The 17,040-nt window shown below is 45.6% G+C and overlaps 1 protein-coding gene across 1 annotated transcript; it reads left to right on the top strand.

Annotated features, from left to right (window-relative positions):
• Window positions 1-220: 220 nt before the first annotated feature.
• Window positions 221-14,194, top strand: RCN1 (reticulocalbin 1). The gene is made up of 6 exons (XM_081062356.1): window positions 221-766; window positions 5,251-5,444; window positions 6,464-6,642; window positions 8,600-8,660; window positions 11,658-11,857; window positions 13,023-14,194. Exons 1-6 carry the CDS (start codon window positions 513-515, stop codon window positions 13,128-13,130), a joined length of 996 nt encoding a protein of 331 aa, XP_080918482.1. The 5' UTR covers window positions 221-512; the 3' UTR covers window positions 13,131-14,194.
• Window positions 14,195-17,040: the final 2,846 nt, after the last annotated feature.

The raw sequence follows: 17,040 nt of genomic DNA, 5'->3' as shown, positions 1-17,040 counted from the left end.
GTTGAAGAGCACATCTTCAGGCAGGGTCTGGGACTGAGATTCGGGCTCCCAGCTGGAAATTGAGGAGGGGCAGCGCCTCCCTCCCTTTCAGTTCTCTGGAATTGGAAGAGAGGTAATTTTATCCTGAACATCTGTTGCTTGACAAAGAACTTCTTCCCTGTCTCGGTATAAGCCCTCGAGTCCCTAACCCAGCAGGCCTGGGCCCGCCCATAACGACGAGATCGCGGGGAGGGGCCGAGGCGAAACCCGAGCCTCGCGCCCACCATCCCGGCGGGCGACGTGGCTCGGCGGCCCCGGCCCCCACTCAGCCTGGCGGCCAATGGGCGCGTGAGCGCGGCAGCCTGAGCTTCGCGGTCCGCAGCTGGGGGCGCGCCCGGCGCTTTGGCACGGGGCGGGAGCTGGCGGAGGGGCTGGCCCGTCCCCTCCCCCGCGCCGGCCCCAGCCCCCATTCCCGAGCCTCAGCTCCCGTCGCTCGCTGGGTGCCTCCCTGCCGCCGATCTTTCTCCCCGACGATGGCGCGCGGCGGCCCCGGCCGCCGCCTGGGACTCGCCCTGGGGCTGTTGCTGGCGCTGGCGCTGGCGCCCGGGGCGCTGCGGGCCAAGCCCACGGTGCGCAAGGAGCGCGTGTTACGGCCCGACTCCGAGCTGGGCGAGCGGCCGCCCGAGGACAACCAGAGCTTCCAGTACGACCACGAGGCCTTCCTGGGCAAGGAGGACTCCAAGACCTTCGATCAGCTCACCTCGGAGGAGAGCCAGGAGAGGCTGGGGTGAGGCCGCAGCCGGCGCTGGGCTCGGGGGCGTTGCAGGTGCCCGTAGGGCCATCCGGGCGGGAGCCACGCGGGACGCGAGCCCAAAGCGAAAGCAAAATCGGGCGCGGGGATCTGAGCGCGGGGGCAGCCGGGTGTGGTGGCGGGGCTGGGGCAAAGTTACCCGCAGGCGCCGGTACCCCTGCCTGGAGGTCGACCCCGCTGGGGTGGCTTTTCCTGGGGAGGCGAGAACGTGGCAGCCGCCGCGGGAGCCAGGACGGCGAGGGCCCGCCCCCCACCCTTGGTTGCATCAGAAGGGAGGGGAGTGTACAGAAGAGTTTGTCCACGGTGGCCTTTTAGTGACATGGGTTTCTCCCCACCCTCCCAGTTTCTCTCTTCTCCCCCATTCCAGAAGAGGAGGGCTTGAGACACGTATAGTAAGAAGGTCTCAAGGATGAACATAAATGGATAGAAGATGAAGGGGACAGATGAAGGAGATGCTCGATTCCTGGCCTATGTCCCTGGGCTGGGGCTTGGCTGTTCTTGCCTTCTGCCTACTCTCTTGGAAAATCTGGTGTAGGGATATAAAAATCCTGTTGTTAAGAAGGGGGGGGGCATTTGGGGGTAAGGGATGGAGGGTGGGAATGAAAACTGGTCCCCAGGTTTGTTTCCAGCAGATATCTGCAGAGATACCCAGTGCTTTGACAACTGAGGGCAGAAAGCTGGATGGTGTGGTGGAGGATTGTAAATTTCACTGTTGAGTTGGAGTCAATTGACTTAGAAACTAGACCTCGGAAACAAAACTTTGGGACTTCTCAGAGTATCCTCCACAGGTTCCCTGGGGAGACACTGGGGCATTATGCAACAGTATCTGAAAACCCTTCTAGTACAGAGGAATCAGCAGCCAGCCTGGTCCCAGATGGAGGATGGGCCGGGGAGAGAGCAGTAGCTTTGCTTCCTGGAACCTGGTTCCTCGGGATGAAGGCTCTTCATATCCTGCTACATAAAAAGGAACGCAGCCATGCCTGTGCTGTGGCCAGTGGGGTTGGTTAGGACATGAGGCTAAATTATACCTATTGTGTAGGTGCACCATCTGCCTGCTCTGATGAAAAGGTCTTTGAACTTCAAAGTCACCTTCAAACAATCACCTTTTATTTTGCAGAGAAGTACTTTCTCTTCTCTTTGAGACTTAACAATGGGGACCATTGATGAGTTCAGTCATTGTATTGCTATGAGGCGCTTGAAAAGTGACTTATTCTGGGGCCCAGAGTGGCAGCCTTTTGCTTCATTGTCAGTGGGGGCAGGGGTTGGGATTTGGTGTAGGGAACTCTGTCGTTTGCAGCCCCACAGCTTCCAGTTTAATGTCTTCCTCGTGAGGAGTAAGCCTAGTGGTGAGAGCAAGGGCTGATGGAGTTTGATCCTTGTATGAACACCTTAACTTTATTCATTTATTCTTGCAACAAATAGTTGAATGGCTACTATGTGCCAGCTACCAAGTCAGATACTCGACAGGTGCAAAGAGAAAACCTTTGTTGCTCTAGGCCTCATACTACTTACAATCAAATGTGGAGGAGAGATACACAGGCACACACTAGCGTAATTGCTGCGATGGCACCGAAAAACTACAGTGAGCACATCCAAGAGAAGAAGTCCCTAAGGGTTCAGGTTGGGGGCTTGGGGGTGTCTTGTGATCAGAGCTTGTGGAATGACTCAGAGGTTGCCAAGTGTAGCAGCAGGGGAGGCATTCATGAAGCGAGAATGGCCCACTTATAAAGGGTTTGAAACCTCTTCTGGGGGATGAGCGGTGTTGGGACAATAAAGGGACAGTGCAGAAGAAGTGGGAGGTGGGAGTGGAGGGGAAACCAAGATGAGAGCAGGAAGGATCTCTGAGAGGTGGAGATTAGATATTATCCTGTAGGCGGTCGAATGTCATCACCCTAAAACCTTGCTAGGAAAGTCAGACTGGCAGTAGGGTACGGAACATAATTGAGGTATGGATGGGGAGATCAGGGGAAGGATGGTGACCTCGTGCACCTGAACCAGGCACGCTGGTCCAGAGGGCGGAAGAGGGTGAACCCAGAGCATGTGGGAGGGAGAACTGTCCATGCTCGCTCTTGACTCGCCATGGGGGTGGAGAGAGGAGGGAGCAAGGAATCACAGATGACATGTGGGTCTCTGGCCTGAGCCACTGGATGTGTAGTGGACGCACCGCTCACTTGTAAGGTAAATCTGGGCCAGAGGCGGGGGAGGGCAGAGGGTTGGCAATAATGGGTACAGTATGGGACGACTAGGCGTGCAAAGCCACCTCTCTGTCCACAGCTCCTGGGGCAACAGTCTGGGCTGCTGAGGAGGAGCCTGGCTGGATCTGCTTTGTCACCACCACCTGATCTGATCCTGAAAACGTGACATCTGTAAGGTCCCTGGACACTCCTAGGCCAAAGGGCTACAGAGTGGGGACCCATAGCCTGTGTGTAGCGACAAACTTAGAAACAATGGAAATTACTTGCCAACATTTACTATCTGAGTGATTTCACATACAGACCTCAATTTCTGGTTTCTCTTGATACCCACGTACCATTATTGCCATGGAGCAGTCATTGTCTGGCGCAGTGTCGGGCACCCTTGTGGGCACCCTTGTGGGCAGCGGGCAGGGGATCTACTGGTTGCCCGAGGCGCTGCCTGGAGGCTTTGTTCATCTCTGTGACCTGCCAGGTGTTTGCTGAGTTTTCCATCTACTCCTTTATGGTCCTTGGAGAGGAAAGGCACACATTCTCTCTTTTATTCCTCACTTTTATTCCTCACGACGTTGCTTGTAAAGTAGGTGTTCCAATTTATAGTTGGGGAAACTGAGACTCCGACAGTCAAGCCACTTGCCCACGATCACACAAGACTAGGATCCAGGTGTTCTGACCTGGGGTTTGGCTTCATCCACATCCTAGCTGCCTCTTCCAGTATCACACTCCTGAGATTGTTGGAGAGGCTATCATCCCTATTCTTTCAACAAATATTCACTATGTGCCAGGCTGACTATGCCCTGGATGTTTATTTGGCATAAATTAGATGCTGTCCTTTCCACAAAAGAGGTTATTCCCAATCTGACATTAGGTCTCTGCTGGCCTGAGATTCTGTTCCTCAACTGGCTTTGGATAACTGATGGGCATGTCACCTCTGTGTCCTCAGGGTTGGAGCAGTGGCTGGCACATAGTAGGTAGGCTAAACACTGTCGTGTTGGAAGAATTCTGCTGGGTCTGGCTATGGTTTCCTGGAGGAAGCCTGAAAATACTTGAGTTTTAGTCTTTCAGCCATGAGACCTGTTACAAATGCAAATAAAGGACACAGTAAAGCTATTAATTACTAAATATGTTTGCACCTTTCTGAGAAAGCTGGGTCTACCCAGGTACCGGGTGGGAGATGGAGACTTAAGTACTAATGAATTCATTTCCCACGTCGAATTAATCAGAGTAATTGCCAATCAGAACTTCTTTGCACAATAAGAAAATTTTGCCACTGAGTCGACAGAATTCCAGCCCAAAGAAAAGAAACCAATCCCTAATTGGCCTGTATGGCCTCATCCCAAGTAAATGGCTTACAAGGGTAAACCTTTCTTAAATAGTAGAAATAGCTTGTGGTTGTTTTTGAGGTTCCCTACAGGAAAGGCATCTCTAGCTTGGACCCTCTGGCCTACAGATGGACATTGGTGAGTTCCCAGCCTGAAGTTTGCCCTGGACTAGCGTTTGGGGTACCTCAGTGAAGTTCAATGGGAAATTGATGGAACCTGGGCCAGCTGTGGAGCAGGAGACACTAGTGGACATAGGGCTTTTTACCTTAAGAACGGGGTTTAGGCTCCTACAGCTGGTCAGTTTTCTGGAATAAGTTCCATGATGTCAAGACTCTCTCATCCCTGACATTTTATGCTTTGTCTAACATGATTGGTCTCCTCCTGCTTTAAGTTTCAAGTCTGGGTCCAAAGTGGTGAGTTGTTTTTTGGGTTTTTTTATTTAAACAAAGAACTTACTTATATTTTGGTTTACATAGAATTTTCCATTTAGATTGGACCTAGAGCCAGAAAACATGGGTCCTTACCCCAGTCGTACCGGATACTAGCTGTATGATCTTGGAAAAGTCATTCAGTTTTTCTCAGTCTCAGTTTCCATTACTCTAGGGAGTACATCAGGGAAGACTGCTAGGTTTTAGCTTACAAATCAGCACTCATCCACTGGTAGTGTCTGTCTGCAGCGCACTGTGTTGAGAAGGATTATGAGGATGTATCTAGCTTTATCAGGACAAAGGGGCATGACCCATTGTAGCATCTGCCGTTGGCACTGGGTGGGGGAAAAGGTATACTGTCCTTGGAATAAAGAAACTTTATAATCCTTTCCAGCATCAGCAGGTCATTGATTTCATGTTTACGCATTTTAGATTCGGCAGGTGTTTGATGTTTTTCTGTATCGGGATCACACAAGCCTGGATAATAGCCTTGTGGTTTTTTTTTTTTTTAACTTTAGAAAGATTGTCGATCGAATTGACAGTGATGGAGACGGCTTTGTCACCACTGAGGAGCTGAAAACCTGGATCAAACGGGTACAGAAAAGATACATCTATGATAATGTTGCTAAAGTCTGGAAGGATTATGATCGGGACAAAGATGATAAAATTTCCTGGGAAGAATACAAACAAGCCACCTATGGTTACTACCTAGGTAAGAGGTGCCACAGGAGTGATTACACAGCTGGGGCCCCCATAACAAGCTGCTCTGGGAAGACTCTTCACTCTATCATCCTATCCACCCCCTTCGGGGGGATGTCACAACCTCCTAAGTAGATCTTGCTTGTGTAACATCCTGCTCTGCTTACTAGAATATACTGAGTTGCTCACTCTGAGTAAGGTCGTAGGCGGTGGGTAGTGGGAGTGGTTGAGAGTCTAATGAAAAATGACTTAGGTTGCTGCCCTCCCTGAGCTGCGATCACAGGGGCACATACAGAACAAAGCAGAGGAAGCGTGTCTGTGGTACAGTTTCAGATTGCTGCCAAGTTTTGGACAGCAAAGACCAAGTGGGCTGGAGCGTCAGAGAAGTCTTCTAGTGGAGGGCAGTGTGGGAGCTGGGCCTTGAAGAATGGATTTATATTTGGAGAAATAGAGACGAGTGGGAAAGGTGGGTCAGCTGGAGGGGCAAAAGGGCAGCAATACAAAAGCAAAGCAAAAGGGCCAGGGTTTGGCTATAAGACACACTTGTTTGGGGAATGATGGAGGGGTGTATGCAAAGTACAAGGTGCAGCCCACGGGATGTGTGATAGAGACAGTGAGGGGACAGCTCTGTGGAGAACTGAAGACACAAACACTCACGGCCAGATTAAGGGAGATAGTGAAAGCCAGGCAAGAACATTTAGACAAGATGTCATGGGTACTAGGGAGCCTCTGAATGTTCCGGATCAAAGAATAATATGATGAAAGCACGGTTTGGCAGAGAGACATATGGCATTAGTGTGGCCTGTGCTCTTAACTACTGCTATCCTGCCCCAGTAAGCCATTAAGGCCTGGATAAAGAAGTGGTATGAAAGGGCAGATACTAGGGGGATTCTGCAATGAAATGTTTCAAAGAACTCAATAGGGCAGGACCGGTGGTCCCCTGTGTACTATTTGGGCATGGAAGATGAGTGACCTGGAAGGAAAGGCCTTCCTTAGCAGCCCCGTTTAAACGTTTGTGCACACATCCTGCAGGAAACCCCGCAGAGTTTCATGATTCTTCAGATCATCACACCTTTAAAAAGATGCTGCCACGTGATGAGAGAAGATTCAAAGCTGCAGACCTTGATGGTGACCAGACAGCCACTCGGGAGGAGTTCACTGCCTTCCTACATCCTGAGGAGTTTGAGCATATGAAGGAAATTGTGGTTTTGGTAAGATAAAAGAAGAAGATCCTGGGCTGGGAAAAGACCAAGGTGAAAGCTGCAACAAAATCTTATCCCTTCTTCCAAAGAGAGAAAGTTCTTCAGCCTGAGTGGAATTGGAGAAGGATTCTGAAGTGTAATCCACTGGAATACCTGTCTACCCAGTAAACTAGTCAGGGCAGACTAGCTGCTGTAACAAATAGCCCCCAGTCCTAGACATTTATCACAATCAAAGCTTATTTCTTACTTATACCAAGTCCAGTGGAGATGGTCCCAGTCAGTGGGAGGATCTTCTGGGCAGGTCTCTAAGTGCTATCAGGTAGCCAAGCTAGTTCTATCTTGTACTCCACCATTCTGTTGTGGTCTCAAGGTCATCCTGGTAACAACCAACTGATAGACAAAGGAAAAGAGAGGAAATGAGGAGAAGGCACAGTCTCCCTTTACTGCTCTGACCAAGAAATTACACACCTCTTCCTTTTACATTCCCCTGGCTCCTAGATATGATGAGGCTGGGAAATATAGTTTAGATGTGTGCCCAGAAATGGTTTTGGTGAGCAGCTAGCTAGTCTCTATCCAGTTTTCAGCTTTGAGGGAACTACCGTGTTTCCCCAAAAATAAGACTGAGTCTTATATTAATTTTTGCTCTAAAAGATGCATTAGGGCGTACTTTTAGGGGGTGTCTTATTTTTTCATGTACAATAATCTACATTTATTCAAATATAGTCATGTCTTCTTCTGGAACATTGTAATAACGTACTAAATGTGTCCGTCTGGCTGACGATCTTAACTGGGCCTTATTTTGGGGGTAGGTCTGATTTTCAGGGAAACACGGTAGAAAAAGACTGAAATGGAATGCATTGGCTTGTTAAACCATACAGAAACTTGAAGTAAAAGCCATGTCTGGAAAAGATGCTCCCCTTAGCGGGGGTTTTCAGAGGGTGAATGGATCAAACACTATAGGCTTTGAGGGTCAGGTATGCTTGTAAGGTCTCTGAGTGTAGTTGTTTTTCACAGTGTCTTGTGGAGTTCCAAATGTCTTCATTTTCCACGATAATAAAATAATGCCATCGCCTGGGCAGATAACCCGAGCCAGTTCCAAGTGCTTCATTGCTAGGAAATATGTGGTTAAAGCTTTGGTTTATAATCAGCCCTGGACTATTTTAGTTATCCAGTTGGTGGCGCGGTCCACTCGTCTCATGCTTGTCTCATCCTCATGAGCACCATGACCCTAAGGACTGGGCAGTGGCTCTAAAAATCTTTGTTTTTTTTTTTACTATCCAACATCTGCTTAGTGATAGCTGATTTGCCAGAGGATGATGAAGATGGAGAATTAGCCAAAAGCAGATTTTGTGCCTCTGGATTGGCCCTGTTCTCAGGTTGGCTATTTTTTTCAACCCAGGATGACTTTGAATTGCTGTGACAATGGACAGCAAACTCATTTGAGGACTCATTCTAGCAAAATACCTAATCAAGAAGTCAAATGTACTAAATACAGAACATACTACTTTCAAAAGTCAGATATAGTTTTATTTTTTAATTTATTTTTCCTTTCACATTTTTCTGACTCCCGTTCGGTGTTCCTAGTCCCGTTAGCACGGATCTATCTTTGTGACCATCTGGTCCAGTGGTTCCTCACAGGTACTCCAGGGGATGATTTGGCTGGGGTGGGAATGGTTAGCCTGGCAGGGCTTCCTGATACAATCAGAGCACCTCTGGGCTTACAGGTACATTTTCATTTGAAGAGAGTGTTCCGCTGTTAAAATTGTGGGGTCGGGGAGGAAGGACAGAAATCACTGCCTATTTTCTACAGATGAGAAATTAATGCCCAGGGAGGTAAGGAGACAAGCCAGAAGTCACCAAGCACTTCAGCCATAAAAGCCACACAAAGGAGGGCAATAGTCAGAACCCCAAGATGTACTGAGAGCACATAGCCATCTCGCATTCTGTTCTCCTTTTTGCTTCCCAGGAAACTCTGGAGGACATCGACAAGAACGGGGATGGCTTTGTAGATCAAGATGAGTATATTGGTGAGTGCAGCCTGGACTTCTGAGCGGTCCCAGCTGGTGACATTCCTCCACCTACATGTCTGGCTACTTTGTCCAGATGTCCCTTTTAGAAACAGCTGCAAGTCTGTAGGTGTCACTCCTGTGACCTCCCAGTGGGGAGGGACTTGTCACACCAGCCCTAGTGGTACAATATCAGGGAGGAATTATTAGACCTCATTCGGTGGACAAGAGACCAGAAGGCTGGCCCCTACCTCTAGGATGGCCAGCAGTTGGCCCCACAGCTCTGAGAGGTGACCTTCTTCATCCCTTAGTTTTACCTTTGCAAAATGGGACTGGAGATCCCATAGATTTACAGTGAGGCTAGCGCAGTCTCAGGGAAGACTGAAATCAGACGGGGTCAGCAGGGCCTAGACGCTCTAAGTAGACACAGCTGTGAACAGGACTGTTTATATGTCCATGCTGCCATGTTTCCCCAAAAATGAGAGCTAGCCCGACCGTCAGCTCTAAAGTGTCTTTTGGAGCAAAAATTAATATAAGACCCGGTCTTATTTTACTATAATATAAGACCGGTCTATAATATAATATAATATGATATAATATAATAAATATAATACAGGGTATAATATAGTATGATATAATACCAGGTATAATATATAATATATAGTATAATATAATAATATAATATAACATAATGTATAATATAATACAATATAATATAATACCAGGTCTTATATTAATTTTTGCTCCAAAAGACACATTAGAGCTGGTGGTCCGGCTACGTCTTATTTTCGGGGAAACACGGTACCTGCAGAAAAGCAGTCCTTCTTAGAGGTAAATCCTTTTACAAAGTGCACAGTTGCCCCATAGTACAGCTGTTTTGTTTTTGATCCTTTCATTGGGAATACCATACCCAGCACTTTGTTCTGAAGGTCTCCACTTAGGTAACACTGAGAAGTTCATTTTCAAGTAACTGTGAGCACTGGTCGGGTGAGGCTCAGATGAATGTGCCTGGCTCAGAACCCGCTGTTGCTGGGTAGAGCTCTTCCCTGCAGCCCAGTAGCCCTCCAAGCATAAAGGACGGGAGCAGGCAATGTGGAAATTTCCATTTGATTCTCATCAGCTGCTATTTCAGGGCTTTGGCACATGGCTCCAACTGCAGGCTGCCTTCTAATGGCACCTCTTCTTTTTCCCAAGTCTCAATAAGGCAAAAGTTGGCAAATCATTTGAGGAATGGGATAAATATGATTTTTGTACACGTATTTAATAGAAGCAGTTAATTACCTTTCAACGTAAAACCAGAGCCCAAGTTGCCATCCGTCTCTGGTCTGTGGTTGTATTACTTTGCCACCCCTTACCCAAGAACAAGTGCCTTCAGCCATGAAGAGCTAAACAGCTTCTAATCATTAGAAATTATGTTTGATCTGAGAAGACTGTTCTCTGGTATAACAGGTAGCTCCTGCCACAGTAATTAAAGTGATCTTGGTGGCACTAAGTTTCTAGAATAACAAAGGCTGACTGTCCCCTTGTCAGTGCAAGCAGCAGGTCCTCCTCTTGCCCGGTGGCACGTACCCCTTGACAGTGGTGATGGAATTAGGCTGACAGAAAAGGCTGACTGATTAAAACAATGCAGCACTGTTTTTTAAGGATGTATGCTTTTCCCAGCCCTCCTGAACTCAGCACTGATGGAGTGCCAAGTCAGGGACAAAACTCATTGAGTGGCTTTGCCTAAAAGCAACATTCCATCCTTGACACTGGGCAGAAAGGGAAATAGGGGGCATTGTGCTTGAAAATTGAATTTGGAGCAATTTGCAGTCACAGAGGCTCAATGTATAGACTTGTCCAGCAAGTGACTTCATTCACGGGGGCGCCTTTTCTTCAGGTGGGAATGAGTAGAAAACAGGTGGTGACATGGTGTAGTAGGAAGAATACTGGAATTAGGGGTCCTGGCACTTACTAGCTGTGTGACCCTGTGTGAGTCATGTGATCATTATAAGCCTCCATTTCCTCAGCTGTAAAATGGGAACACAGCACCCATGCTTCTAGAAATGATGAAGCTCAAATTAGCTAATGTGTATGACAGCTCTTTCTCAAAAACAACGTGCAAATGTCAGGTGTGGGTCTACCTTGGCGCTGAACCAGGGGTCTCGCTTCTATTACCTTTATCCACTACCTGCTCCCTGTACCACCTGACATTTCCAAGCAGTGTTTCCATTAAAGAGAAACTGCCCACAGGATATCTCTCTTTTCCAAGATCTGGTGACTTAGCAAACAACCCATAAACTTTGCCTTCTTTTGCCTTTCCCTGTCATCTTATAAAACAGGGATAATCATCTATCTTTATAGAATTATTATAAGGATGAAATCAAATAAATGCAAAAGACTTTTGGAAATGATATAAACAACAATAGGAATGAACATGGTGGTTAAGGCTGTGGGCTGGAAGCAGAGTGCCCACAAGCCTATGCAGCCTCAAGCTCAGATTAGCTGTAGCTCCTTGGGTAAGGCTGTGCCTCAGTGTTTTCATCTATAAAGTGGGCATTACAACAATACCTACTTCATAGGATTGGTATGAAAATTTTTTAAAGTGTATGTAAAGTATGTCATACAGCATCTGAGCCATAGAAAGTGCTTGATGTTGGTCATCATTATTAGTTTTCACCTATGTAGTACTAGATTGGGTTATATAGGGCTTTCACAGAAAGTGTCCCACTTGATCTTCGTAATAACCCTGTGATTTGTGAAGAATTAGCTCCATTTACAGACAAAGTAACTTAAGACTACTCAGCTAGTGACTTAAATAACTCAATCCTCGTCACATCTTCCATCTTCTGGCTGCTCACTTCTTTCTGTTGCACCAAGCGGCCTTTGTAGTGGACACATCGTCCTTGTTATTCCCAAGAAACTGCTTTCCGGATATTGGGGTTAGGTCTCTAGATTGGTCCCCACCCTTCCGAAAACTCAGGAGATCAGGGTTTTTTCCGACTTGTCTTCATAACGAAGAACCACCTTCCCTTCTAGCGGATATGTTTTCCCACGAGGAGAATGGCCCTGAGCCAGACTGGGTTTTGTCGGAACGGGAGCAGTTTAATGAATTCCGGGATCTGAACAAGGATGGGAAGTTGGACAAAGATGAGATTCGCCACTGGATCCTCCCTCAGGACTATGACCATGCACAGGCCGAGGCCAGGCACCTGGTGTATGAGTCGGACAAAAACAAGGTATTTCACGTTCTTCTGTGATCGGGGACAGTTTACCTAAGATTGGTCCTGTTTGCTTCTTGGTGATAGCGCTGGCCTGGGCCGCTGTGCTTTATTGACATTTCTTATTCTTGACCTATATTAGAGACCTGTAAACTTGACCCAATACCATGATAACCCACAGTGAGCTCATTAGGCCAAGGCATTCCTGGGTAGTCTGCTGTGAGCCACACACTTACACTCACTCGTGTTTCCTAGGGTTGCAGGACTTTGTTTGCTGGGGGCAGGGCATGGATTTCAGAGGTACACCCTGCGTTGCCCTAGGACAAGTTGGTTCATTTTTTTTAGTCAGCAGATACGTATCAAACATGTGGGATGTGTCAGGCACAAGGAAGCCCGTCCTGTTCAAACCCAGGCATCCTCAGGGCGCCTAAGGCAGGCTCCCTCTTCGAGCTCTGATGCCCAGCCCTTCTATTGACACATATCCAAATAAATAAGTAAACAAGATTGAGAAAAAAGTCCTATCGCTTTCCACTGTGATCAGTGCTCCAGGTTCTGAGGAGACAGTTGAGTTTTGCAGTCAGGCCCTGAAAGGCGAGTGGAATTCTGCAGGGCCCATTTTGGGAATGCCAGCACTGCTTGCAGACAGAGCTGGATTCCAGCTTCTGAATTCCTCGGGGACTAATCAGATGCATTTTATCACAGCTTGTATAGTAGGAGGATATTCCATTTGGGGAGTTTGCAGTGTAGTACTGGTAGATCAAGGAGGTACTTAGCAGCTTCTTAATTATTATTGTTATTTTTCAATCATTTTATGATCTTTTTTTTTTTTCATTGGAGAATATTCGGGAACAGTGTGTTTCTCCAGGGCCCAATAGCTCCAAGTCGTTGTCCTTCAATCTAGTTGTGGAGGGCGCAGCTCAGCTCCAAGTCCAGTTGCCACTTTCAGTCTTTAGTTGTAGGGGGCGCAGCCCACCATCCTATGCGGGAATTGAACAGGCAACCTTGTTGTTGAGAGCTGGCACTCTCACCAACTGAGCCATCCAGACGCCCCATGCAGCTTCTTAATTATTAAGTGTAGGGTTTTACATTTTGCAAATCAGTGAAATAACATAGAGCTTCATGCTAGACTGTTATTCAGAGTTCCTAGAGCTTCTGTGACGCAGCTCTTTCTTCTCTCCTACAGGATGAAAAACTAACTAAAGAAGAGATATTAGAGAACTGGAACATGTTTGTTGGAAGCCAAGCTACGAATTATGGGGAAGATCTCACAAAAAATCATGATGAACTTTGATGCACACTCACCATAATGTGGCAGACTGTCATAGGCTTCCTTTTATTGTCTTGGATGGTGGCTACTCTTGTCTCATTTATAGCAGTTGTGTCCCTCAAACAGCAAGTGTATAGCCTCAGATTGGGGGTAAAATTGGTTTTCACTCAATATTTACTGGGAAATAGTCATTTCTATTCCTTCAGTAAGATTTCTCACCAAGCACATGAAACTCTTGGTAAATTGCAATACTCTATGGGGATACATTGCTAAAATGTGACTTTTTAGCTTTTTCCATTAAAGGGGAATAAAATTTGAAAAAGCCCTATTATTCAGAAGTTGGGTGGGTTGGGAGGGGATGGTATATGGAGTGACTGCTGTGTATTTTAACTGCACATTTTATACATTTGCCACTATTGAATAGTTGGTGAGGGAAAATTCTGATGAAGCTACCTACAGTGGTATCATCGTCCATGGGCTTATTTCAGAACAAGTCTAATACTTCCGATTCTTCCTTTTTAACTTTACTCTGAGCTGTTACTGTAAATCGTATATAAAACCCTCTGTGCATTTTTCTGTATGGACCTGCTAATGTGCACAACCAATCCACGTCTTTTGTTTTTTTGTGTTTTTTACAATAAGAAACAAGAAAGATAATGTGAAAAAGAAAGGAATTTTAGAGGTAGGGAAAGATGAATGTCAGGCATTTGAAGAACATAAAATTATAGGAAAATGGTAAACGTGTTATTATACTTGAGAAAATTTCCTTGGCATGTAAGTGAGGTAGGTCTGATCTTTGAAAAAGTGACTAGAAATACAACCCATTTTCTCACTGATCGCTGATAGGAATGTGGGAGTGGGATCCTAGGGAAGCCTGCCGAGTGAGGTGCTGGAACCACAGCACACAGTCCCAATAATTCCATGACCCTCGGACCAACCCTGGGGACCATTTACACCATGGAATTCAAACAAGGTGATGTTCCAAGCCATTGGCTGAACTGGAAGAAACAACTTTTACAGGTCAAAATGCTACCTTATAAGTTGAAAGTGAATGAAATAAAGGATCTCCCTGAGGATTTTCTACTGTGTCCTGTGGTTGACTTCACATGTACTGACACTATTATTCATCTAGAATTAAATAGTGGTATGGGATTACATGAGCAAGATTATAAAAGGGTGTTAGGTTTTTTAAATCCAAGTACTAGAATGTTCAGAACACCCTCATATTTAATAAATATATACTTCCTTCTCTCTGCCAGTTAGGGAATCTACAAGTCATTTTAACTGTCAGATCTTTCTGAGATAGGTTTGAATTGGGAGAAAATCCAGACTTCTTACCATGCCCTATGAAATCCTACAGGACCTGGTCCCCTCCTACCTACCTCACCAGACTCCTTTTACCACTCTTCGCCTCCTATAGCTAGCTTCACTGACTTGCTTTCTGGTCCTTAAACACACCAAGTTCCTTCTTAGGTTGGACCTTTTGCACGTGGTGTCCCCTCAGGTTCAGAAAACCCATTCCTACAGCCTCTGGTAACTCAAATGGTACCTCTTTAACGGTGCCTTCCAGACCACCGTTTATAGTATAGTCCTGCATCATTTGACAGGGATACGTTCTGAAAAATATGCTTTTAGGCGACTTTGTGCCAACATCACAGAGGGTGCCTACACAAAGCTAGATAGTATAGCCTACTACGCACCTAAGCTAGATGGCTACCACCTTCCAGCATGCAGTCACTGTCGGCCAAAAGGTTCTGTGGCACAGAGCTATGGCACCCCTTTGAGTCCCTGTCTCGTTTCCCTGTGTTGTCTTGTTCTTGATATGTGTTACCATTTGTATTTGTTTCCTAGGGCTGCCGTACAAATGACCACAAAGTGAGTGGTTTACAACAAAAGCTCTAGAGGCCAGTGTCTGAAATTGGAGCTCTACGGGAGAATCCCTTGCGTCTTCCAGCTCTGGTGACTCCAGGCATTCCTTGTCTGTGTCTGCAATCACTCCAATCTCTACCACCACCTATGGCCTTTTCTTTCTCTCAGTGTCGCGTCTCTGTATCTCTTATAAGGACACATCATTGGCCTTAGGGCCCATGTGGATAATCCAGGATGATCTCATCCCAAGATCCTTAATTACAACTGGTCCTCAAAGACCATTTTTCCAAGTAAGGTCGCATTCACAAGTTCCAGGGGTTAGGAGGTAGTTGTATTTTTGGGGGGGAATACCATTTAACCGACTGTACCATTTGACTTTATCTTGTTTGTATATTTCTGCATCTTCCCCAAGCTGGAATATAAACACTATGAGAGTAATAGTCTGGTCTCTCTTATTTACTGTTGTTTCCCAGGACCTAGAAGAGTAGAGCCTAGCCTACAATAAGTACTCTAATTATTTGCTAAAAGAGTGAGAGGTTGTTAGCTTTAATCAAAGAGAATATTCCTCAGGGAAAAAAAAAATTCTGGAAAAAAAGAAATTAGCAAACATTTGCTGCATGAGAAGTAATTTTGCCCCAAATCCCACAATGATTAAATAAATGGCAGGGACAAAAACTCAAATCCAGATGTTCCTGGCTCCAAAATCTCTGCTGTTTAGCATTGTTTTATTGCTCCAAGTCTCCAAATCTGATACATGTTTTATTTCTTTGCTTCCCTACAGTGGACGATTATGTGGTCAGGAAATGAGAATACCTCCTCTTACCTAGAAATAGGCTAACACTTTTTTTTTTTTTAAGCAATGAAAACCTGTCTTTTAAAAAATGAGAAAATAATACCATGTAACCTAATTATAAGCATAACACTTAAAAGGTGCGAACATTATTTTTCCCCCAAAAGGGAATACTGGTTGCTTTACTAAGCTACACACAGTAAGATGTTAAATTTTGAACACTAAGTTTTTCCTTTCAAGTCAGTGCACATAAGCAAACCCTCAAAGAGACTAGTGCTTCTGGGGCTGAATTTAACACTATTTAAGGAAAGAAAACCTTAGCTGGGGGTTTTAACTGTTAACTTGGTGATTTGTAAAGCCTTAGATTTCTAATAGGGTCTGACTGTTTCAAGGAAAACATATTTTGTTTCTAGGTAACGTTTCAAGTCTGATTATGAACAAATGCTACAAAATTGATCTGTAATGGGAAATACTGTAATGTCACAAAGCATTATTTATATGCTTAATGTGACTGAAAGCGTTAATTGCTAGGAGCCAAAATCTGTCCAAGCAAAACATGAACACACATTTTGTACCTCTTGTCTCTTACTGTAGGTTTTCGAATGAATTCAAGTGTAACAAAAATGTAGTTAGAAAGCCAGCAACACCTGAAGGGTTTCTTCACCTGCTTGAATTATCGTAGCTGTTCCTTGTTAGCTATGGCACAAATCATACCTGCTCAGAAGTGCCCAGAAAACGGTAGATACGTGGCCACTTATTAGCAGCTCAACTTGAAAACATCTTGTGGAGCCAAGTAGTGAATGGCTGACTGGATTTTTTTAAAAAGTCTTTCTAGATTTATTTTGCCACCTTTATAATAAAATCCGGCTTCCTCCAAGTACGTGCAACTAGATTTGGCTCTCTCTGTAGTCTAAAACCTGAACTTATAGTACTAGAATTGCCTATTAAAAACCAATGAGTTTCATGATGTTCACTGCTTTGGCTCACACTAAAATTAAAAATTTGAGCAATGGAAAGATTGTGTCAGTACTTAAACACGTGAGATTTACACAAACTTGGAGCTATTTCTAAAGAATCTATTTGCACTCTCAGTTCTGGTCAGTTCTTGGGTCCAGGGCTGGTAACACATACCCTAGATATAAGGCATCCCACCATCCCAGGAGTTTGAAGTACCTCTAATTTTTCTCATAAAATAGAAAACAGTGTCTGATTCCCCACAGAAGCCTATGAAATGACTATCAGAATTGGTTACTTTCCTACCTTGAAGTTCGTGTA

Source organism: Rhinolophus hipposideros (genome assembly GCF_964194185.1).
Source record: "Rhinolophus hipposideros genome assembly, chromosome: 10".
In the NCBI taxonomy this organism is placed as follows: Eukaryota; Metazoa; Chordata; class Mammalia; order Chiroptera; family Rhinolophidae; genus Rhinolophus; species Rhinolophus hipposideros.
The sequence above is the reverse complement of the archived record's forward strand: the minus strand, read 5'-3'. Positions and strand labels throughout refer to the sequence as shown.

Bases quoted from the DNA above. Each gene is read 5' to 3' on its own strand.
- RCN1 (XM_081062356.1), top strand. From the start codon at position 513: ATGGCGCGCGGCGGCCCCGGCCGCCGCCTGGGACTCGCCCTGGGGCTG. The intron at 5,445-6,463 runs GTAAGAGGTGCC...CACATCCTGCAG, and splicing joins CACCTATGGTTACTACCTAG to GAAACCCCGCAGAGTTTCAT. The intron at 8,661-11,657 runs GTGAGTGCAGCC...CTTCCCTTCTAG, and splicing joins AGATCAAGATGAGTATATTG to CGGATATGTTTTCCCACGAG.